Raw genomic sequence first — 8,824 nt, forward strand, 5'->3', positions numbered from 1 at the left:
CGGCCCGCAGGAGGGCGGGTCGGGGGCCTCTGCCCTGGGAGCGCCCAGCGGGCCCAGCCGCCACCTCCCCGCGACCTCCCTCCCAGGAGGGCGGCCCTCTCCGTCTCAGGCCCCGCCCGCCCCAGCTCTGACCTGGTACACGGGGTCCGTGTGGGAGTCCTCGGTCAGACCCGTGCGCCAGAGCAGCGGGTCCTCAGCGCGGCTCAGGTCCCACACCAGCACCTCGCCACTGTACAGCCCTCCTGGGGACGGGCCAGCGAGTCAGCTCGGCCCAGCAAGCCCTCCCACCCGCAGAGCCGCCCGAGTCCGGCCCCTGGGCCCTCAGTCCCACCAGCCGCGCCCCACGCCACGGTCTCCCTTGACAGCCCCCCGGGCGCCCCCTCCTCAGGCCTCTGCACACCCGCCGGCCCCTTGCGGCCCGCCCTGCCTCTTCACCAGCACGAGCTCCCCGCCTTCACCCAGCTCCAGGCTGCGCCCAGGCCCGGCGCTGCTCACCTGCGACGTGGGAGGGCTGCGTGGGGTGGAAGGCCAGGCACAGCACGGCGCTGGGCACCTCCAGCACCGCCGACGGCTGCCGGGGGTTCAGGTCTCGCCGGTCCAGGTTCCAGGCGCACACAAAGGCCTTGAGTGTGCTCCAGTCCCCGTCGTCCAGCCTGCGCATTGGCACCTGAGCCGGCTCTGCCCGGCGGGCCGGTCACCTGCCCCTTCCCCGCCAGTCCCCATTTGCCTGTGACTTCGTCACACCCAGATGCTGCACTCGGGTCAGAGCGGTGCAGCTCTTCCACAGCACCTCCAGGGCGTGATGCTCTAGGGGGGGAAGGTCCCTAGCTGCCTAGGTAAACGCAATGGCAGGTGGGAAGCCCGGTGGCCAGTGCTGGCAGGTGGATGAGGTCCCATCCACTCTCTCTCTCCTGTCTCTTCCCACTGACTCAACCCTGCCCCGGACAGCCAAGCCACAGGGGCCAAGCCTTCCCCACAAAGCTGGAAGACCGAGGCCCTGAGGTCACCCACGGCCCCCATTTGCCCAGTGCCACTCACCGGCCATAGGCACAGGCCACCACAGAGCCGGTGGAGTTCCAGGACACGCTGGTCACATGCAGACCCTGCCCCTGGGCTGGAGGGTAGCCCAGGGTGTGCAGACAGGACACCTGCAGAGACAGGCCATCTCAGCCCTCAGCCCCAAAGCCATGGGCAGGTGTCCTCAGGACACCTACAAAAGCCACACCCAGGCCAGGTGCCCTATGGCCAAGAAGCCACCCAAGGCCACTGCTCAGACCTCGAGGAAAACATGGAGCCTTCATCCTAACATCTCCCCACAGGATGGTTGCAGAAATCCAGAGGGCCAGGCCTCTCCCAGAGCTGTGAGGCTCTCCCAGCCATCCACAGTCCCAAGGTCTCAGTGGCTACGGGGAAGGAGGGGCGCTCAGCATCACCACATGAGACTGGAGGTGGGTGAACAGGCCGTTCAATATCCCATTGCACCACACACACACGTTTAAATTCTGGCATCTCTCGGCCCATAGCCAGCAAGAGCAGCATGAGGAGGGGTGAGGACCGGCCAGGGCTGGCACGTGATCCTGAGAGATGGTGTGCACAGTGCCCTTGGGAAGCCACTAGCATGAACTGAACAACCTCTGTGGCAAACAGGCCTGCTGGGAACCACGGGCCCGCAGCTCCACTCCTGAGTGTAGACCCAAGGGAAACACAACATGAGTCCACACGGCAGTACTCAGCCAAGTACAGGAAACGGCCCATCTGTCCATGAGCCAACAAATGGATACATAGTGTGGCCCATCCACCAGTGGACTAAAGAGCAATGAGCCCTGCTCCAGGCGATGACATGAACAAGCCTGGAAACATCACGCTAAGTGTCAGAGGCCAGATCCAAAGGCCACATACCGCACCTTCCACGTGTATGACATGTCCAGAATCAGCATGGGGTGGGGGCTGCCCAGCTCTGTGGACACTCACTGCAGGCGCTGCACTGGAAGTGGGCAAGGCGCACAATATGGGAAAGATGTCTCAACAGAGCAGTCACTAAAAGCTGTGCATGGGGTAGAAGGTGGAAGGAAGCCTTTAGGGGCCTGGTAATATTCAGGACCTTGGCCGGGCATGGTGGCTCAGGCCTGTAAGCCCAGCACTTTGGGAGGCCGAACCACACCTGGCTAAGTTTTTGACTTATTGTAGAGATGACGTCTCACCAGGAGTTCAAGACCAGTCTGGGCAACATAGTGAGACCTTGTCTCTAAAAAACTCAGCCAGGCATGGTGGCATGTACCTGTATTCCCAGCTACTTGGGAAGCTGAGGTGGAAGGATCACCTGAACTCGGCAGGTCAAGGCTGCAATGGCCATGAACATGCCACTGCTCTGCAGTCTGGCTGACAGAATGAGACTCCTACTCAAGAAAAAAAAAAGCAAACTATATACATTAAGTTATTTATCATGGTATTATCTACCTTTGCAAAGATACAACTCAAAAACCTAAAGATGGTGCCATGAAGGCCCAAGGGCATGCTGGGCACCTTCACTGTGGGGGTCTGCCTTTGCCAAGACCCAGGACAGCACAAAGGTGGATTTGGTACATGTGAAGTACATCTCATTAGGCCCAACCAAGACCAAAAGCCTTTGGGATGAAATGTGGCGTGGTACCTAAAAGGATGCACGTGATGTCCACGTAGCCACCTGACAACACAAAACGACTCTCCTCCTGACCAGATGAGACCCTAAGACTGCCCACAGCGACCCCTGGCTCTGTAAGCCCCATATGCAGGAAAATGACCGGGATGAGGGATACAGCAAGGGAGCGCAGGGTTCTGGGAGGAGACCTGTGGTGATTCCATCCTGGTCTCTAATTCCTGTGCTCCGTAACATCAGCCCATTTTCAGGATTCTGAAACTACATTTTTGTGTGTGTGTGTTTTTTTTGCGTTGGAGTCTCCGTTATCCGGGCTGGAGGGTAGTGGCAGGCTCATGGCCACTGCAGCCTCAACCTGCTAGGCTCAGGCAATCCTCCCGCCTCAGCCCTCCAAGTAGCTGGATTGACAGGCATGTGCTACCACACCTGGCTAAATTTTTGGTGAGAGATGAGGTCTCACCAACTTGCCCAGACTGGTCTTGAAGCCCTGGGCTCAGTCAATCCTCTCACCTCCACCTCCCAAACTGCTGGGATTACAGGCGTGAGCCACCACGTCTGGCCTGAAACGACAGTTTTTTAAATTAAGAGGACCATCTGCATCTTTCTCAGGTTTCTACACTAGGGCCAAAAACAGCAGTGAGACATCGAGGCCACCACTTTGATAGCAGGAGTGAGAAAGAAACATAAACACCAGTAAGTCCACTGTGGGGCTAGAAACAAGAATCAGGCTGGAGAGAAACAAAGCCAGAGAGCAAAAGACACCTGCCACTGCCACATCACAGCCAAACAGGAGCAACCCCTCCCCCTAACACCGGGACCTGGCTCAGAGACTTGGACCACCAGCTACCGCACCCCACATGGCTGTTCGCGGGGCGGGACCCAGCCTCGCACCTTGCCGCGTGCCCCTGGAGGACCCGTTCCTACAAGCACAGGTGCGGCCTGGAACTGCACTGAGGAGACGCCCGGAAAGGATGGTGTCTCACAGTGGGACAGCATTACTGGAGCTGCCAGGAAAGCTTTGTTTCAGATGTTTTTAATGACATCAGAAATAGCAGTAATGCTGTGTGCCAGTCTAGCACAGCAAAAACTCCAGTGTCAGCTCCCACCAGCTACATATGATATGTATTTCTGTAATGGCTGTATGGATCATAATAAATATGTATTGCTTTTATAATCAGGAAAGAATCGATATTTTTTAAGAGGGGGCATCCTAATGCCAGGCGTGGTGGCTCATACCTGTAATCCTAGCACTTTGGGAAGCAGAGGTGAGAGGACTGCCTGAGCCCACTGACCTCATGTCTACAATAAATCAAAAAATCAGCTGGGCATGGTGGCACATGCCTGTAGTTCCACCTACTTGGAAGGATGAGGCAGAAGGATTGCCTGAGCCCAGCAGGTCGAGGCCGTGGTGGCTATGAGGGTACCACTGCACTCCAGCCTGGACAGCAGAGTGAGACTCAAAAAAAATAACCAACGTTAACAATGAAGAACCAACATTTGCATTCACTTCCGAGGGCAGCTGTGACACGAGCAGTGAGGACAGAGCCGCACCTGTGGAGATCTCGTGTCCGAGACATTCACTCCTGGCACCTGCCTGTCAGGACACAATGACCCCAGACCCTGGTGTGGCCAGGCAACTGTTTTTCAGAGGGATTTTGATGATGATTTCTCTCAAGTAAATCATCTCTTGCCCACCAAACTCTCTGGTGGGAATAGGACAGCCGCATAACACTGGAAACAGGCAGATGGGAAGGCACAGGAGGGGGAAGGACAAGAGAAGGACTTATGACTTCTTTTTTATTTTGTGTAGAGACATGCTATTGCTCTTTTGCCCAAGCTGGAGTACAGTGGTGCAAACAGAGCTTACTGCAGCCTCAAACTCCTAGCCTCGAGCAATTCTCCTGCCTCAGCCTCCCAAGCAGCCAGAACTACAGGCACACACCACCATGCTGAGCAATAGTTTCTGATTTCTGAATACATAATTGCTTCATCTCAGTTTCTAAAGGAAGATAATATTGTATGAAAAATAATGATAGAGTTTATGCCAAGAAGCCAAAAGGCATGCTGGGTACGGTGGTACACATCTGCAGTCCCAGCTAGTCGGGAAGCTGAGGCAGGCAGGAGGATCGCTTGAGCCCAGGAGCTCAAGCCTGCCTGGGCAACACAGCGAGACTCCATCTCCTAAAAAAAAAAAAGGCCAGGTGTGGTGGCTCACATTGGGGGGCAGAGGCAAGAGGACTGACTGAGCCCAAGGGGTTCCAGACCAGCCTGGGCAACATGGCGAGACCTCATCTCTACACTAAATCAAAAAATTAGCCAGTCATAACGCACGTCTGTAGTTGTAACCACTTGGAAGGCTGAGGCAGAAGGGTCGCCTGAGCCCAGCAGGTGGAGCCTGCGGTGACCATGAGTGTGCCGCTGCCCTCCAGCCTGGGCGACAGAGTAAGACTCCGACTCAAAAACCAAAAAGCGGAGGGAGGGGGGGGATGGGATTAACAGTAGCAAATATCTGTCTGGGGAAGGGGAAACATCTCTTATCAACAGGGTGCCTGAATGAAACGTAATTGTACACCTAACCCTTAACTGTACCCCACAAAACCATAATAAAAAATATTGATTTAAGAGAAAGAAAAAAGAAAAAAGGCAACACATAAATAGTTTGCAAATGAAGAAATAAAATTTCCATCATTCATGGATAAAAAAAAAAACAAGAAAGAAAATGACAAAACTCAAGGCAAAGACTCAGCAGTCTGGGCTGCTTGGTGAGCAGTTGCCCAAGGGCAACACACCAGGGAGGAGGTGGCTTTAGGCCCAGTGTGGAGCAGAAACCACAAGCCCCTCACTCATATAAAGGCTCCCCAGCCTCAAAGGCTGGGTGGCTTGTCCAGTGGGACCTCTGAGTGTCCAGGGTGATGGCTCTGAACTGTGTCTCGAGAGCAGAGAGACTCAGAGACTCTGACATCTCTAGTGCACGGACGCAAGACCAGACAGACCAGGCTCTCTGCCATCCTAGCTATGTGCCCCTGGACAGGTCACCCAGCCTCCCTGAGCCTCACCCATTAAATGGATTACAACATCTCCCCCTACAGCTGTTTTGAGGAGCAAATGAGACACCACGGGAAACACTCTTAAACAGGGCTTGGCCCAAAGAAGGCCACACTGCACCGCACAAAGGGGAGGCTCACGCCTGCCTCTGCTGCTCACTCGCCCAGTTTCATTCTGGAGGTCCCTTCCACTCTGGCTGCCCGTGCCCCCGGCTGGAAGACGGAGAGGGGGATGGCACCTACTTCAGGGACAGTGTGAAGGCCAGGACCAACTCTGAACACTTAGCTCAGTCCCCGCAGGAGGCAGGAGCCTGTGAGCACGGGCCGTCATGACAGCTCCTACTGTCACTTGGGTGGAGCAACACATGCAGGCCGAGACCTGAGTGGGGCAGGGACCCCTGGCTGCACCAGCCCAGCCCTACCGTCTGCTGCTGCTCGGTCCAGTTCACCTCGAAGCCATCAAACGCGTGGCTCTGCCAGTTCTTGTTCAGCTCGCGGATGACCATGGCCTCCACCCTCTGAAGAAAGGCTGCGAGCCGGGGGGTGTCCTGCTGGGACAGAGACTGCCCATCCAGCAGCTCGGGGGGCTCTGTCTGCACCTGCGCGTCTGCGTGACTCCGGGCCTGGGCGGATGTGTCGGTGGTGGCTATGCTGGCCGTCTGGCAACTTTTCTGGGGGAGCAAAGCCAGCATCACCCCCTGCCAGTGCAGCCTCCCCCTTGGTCCTCAGGCTCACAGGCCTGCTGTCATCACATCTGCCCAGAGCGTCCGTCCTCAGCAACCAGCCCACCTGTCCCAGGAGGAACCCACCCTGAGAGACTGGCATGAGAGGCGGCCCTCAGCCCTCCCGTGTCCTCCCGCTGCCCGTCAGAGCACCACATCTCTCCCCCAACCTCAGTGGCCAGCTCGGGGTGGCTGCATGCCCCACACAGGCCTGGGAGTCAGCCCCAGGACTCGGTGTACCTGCTCAGAGGGGACACAGGGCCGCCGCTTCAGAGGCAACTGAGGCGGTCAGACTAGAGCCAGCATGGCCGTCTTGGCAAACACAAGGCCAGACCACCGCAGAACACCTGAGCCCGCCCTGCTCTGGTCCGCCCAGCCTGCATGAGCCAGGCAGCACACTGAGCTGGCCAGTGGGAGGCAAGCACCACCACCCAGAAGCTCTGCTCTCCGCCCTGCAGGGTGCCTTCAAGTCCTTGTCCCCTGTTCAAGTGAGCACAGACACAAACATCAAAAGAACAGGGCAGGAGGCTGGGCACGGTGGCTCATGCCTGTAATCCCAGCACTTTGGGAAGCTGAGGCAGGAGGACTGCTTGAGCCTACGAGTTGGAGAACAGCCAGGGCAACACAGCAAAACCCCCATCTCTACAAGAAATAAAGAAAAACAAGCTGGGCATGGTGGCATGTGTATAGTCCCAGCTACTCGGGAGGCTGAGGTGGGAGGATTGCCTGAGCCCAGAAGGTTGAGAATATAGTAAGTTATGACTGCATCATTGCGCTCAAGCCTGGGTGACAGAATGAGACACTGACTCCAAAGTAACAAATAAATAAATAAATAAAAGAACAGGAACAGGGAAGGGAAGGAGAGGCCAGCATCTCCTTTCTTACAGACATGTCCAGTCTGCCAACGGAGGCTTTCTGGGTGGGAGCAAAACAAGACTACTGTTGTCTAGGAGAGACTTGCCAATCTCTCCCAGGAGGGGCGCAGGGCAGGCTGGCTGTGGGGAACCCGGAGGAAGGAGGGGGCTGGCCCCTCCCAGCGATGTTCTCTTCCAGACGAGGGGTGCTCAACACTCGACCCAGCCTCATCTTCACGGGCTTCTCTCCTTGCTTGTTTGTCTCCTGGTAAACTGAAAGTGTCCAGTGTGAGGCCCTGCCTGATCTTTGTAGCCCCAGCACTTTGCATGGCATTTGACACATAGTTGATGTTATTTTACAGAGAAAAAAAATTACTTGTTGAGCCAGGGACGGTGCCTCATACCTGTAATTCCAGCACTTTGGGAGACTGAGGCAGGAGGATTGGTCACTTGATCAAGCCCAGGAATTCCACACCAGTCTGGCAACATAGCGAGACCTTGTCTCTTCAAAAAAAATTTTAAAACATAGCCAGGAATGGTGGCACAAGCCTGCAGTCCCAGCTACTTCGGAGGCTGAGGCAGAAGAACTGCCTGAGCCCAGGAGGTCAAGGCTGTGGTGAGCCGTGATCATGCCACTGCACTCTGGCCTGGGCAACAGAATGAGACCCCAACTCAAAAAAAAAAAAATTACTTATTAAGCATCTACTTGCCAGGCACTGTTTGGGTACTAAGATATGGCAGAAAAGGAGGCTGGGCCCAACGGTTCACATCTATAATCCCAACACTTTGGGAGGCCGAGGCAGGAGGACCACTTGAGCCCAGGAATTCAAGAGCAGCCTAGGAAACATAGTGAGGCCCCCCCAAATACAAGAAAATGCACAAGATGCCTGTGCCCAGATGTTCGCATTGTCTGGGGAGGGGGCAACAAAAAGGACGAAACCCACCAGATGCACAAGGTGCCACATGAGCCCACACAGAGGGATAAGGGGAAGGGCAGGAAGGCGCCTAGGCTTCCCGAGGGAGGTCACAAGGCTCTGGAAAGCTTCCGGTCACAGGAGACCACTGGGAGGGCATGCACACTGAGGAACGAATGAATGGCGGGGGCTCCAAAACAGACAACACTGGGCCAAAATGCTAAGAGGCTGTGGGTGCATCTCAGACTCTGGAAGCCACAGTGACGACAGCGGGGCCGGTTACTGAGTGCTAACACCAGGCTGGCTAACGTCAGCCCTGAGGCACAGGGAAGTTAAACAGCTCACTCAAGGTCATACAGCAAAAGCAATGAACTAGAGCCCAGGCAGCCAAACTCTGGACAGGAAACTATCTCCGGGGCAGGGTGTTCTCTAAACACCCAAAATCCTGGCCACGACAAACGCCTCATTGGCCGGGTTCAGTGGCTCAGTCGCTAATCCCAGCACTTTGGGAGGTCGAGGTGAGTGAATTGCCTGAACCTGTGGGTTTAAGACCAGCCCGGGCAACTTGGTGAGACCTCATCTCTACAATAAGTCAAAAAATTAGCCAGGCATGGTAGTGTGTGCCTGTAGTTCTGGCTACTTAGAAGGCTGAGGC

At 55.8% G+C, this 8,824-nt stretch overlaps 1 protein-coding gene across 1 annotated transcript in view; it reads right to left on the reverse strand.

Moving 5' to 3' along the window:
* The window catches only part of WDR34 (WD repeat domain 34), a 7,680-nt gene extending 1,333 nt beyond the window's left edge, over positions 1-6,347 (reverse strand). Inside the window, exons 1-4 of the mRNA XM_021712462.1 lie at positions 6,102-6,347; positions 1,039-1,148; positions 496-653; positions 108-242 (exon numbers count right to left, since the gene is read on the reverse strand). Of these exons, the coding sequence (XP_021568137.1) occupies positions 108-242; positions 496-653; positions 1,039-1,148; positions 6,102-6,185 (487 nt within the window). The 5' untranslated portion in view covers positions 6,186-6,347. The remainder of the gene's footprint in view (positions 1-107; positions 243-495; positions 654-1,038; positions 1,149-6,101) is intronic.
* Between the last annotated feature and the right edge of the window lie 2,477 nt (positions 6,348-8,824).

The sequence above is a fragment of the Carlito syrichta genome, unplaced genomic scaffold, assembly GCF_000164805.1.
Source record: "Carlito syrichta isolate Samal-C Ts95f unplaced genomic scaffold, Tarsius_syrichta-2.0.1 Scaffold303289, whole genome shotgun sequence".
Taxonomy (NCBI): Eukaryota; Metazoa; Chordata; class Mammalia; order Primates; family Tarsiidae; genus Carlito; species Carlito syrichta.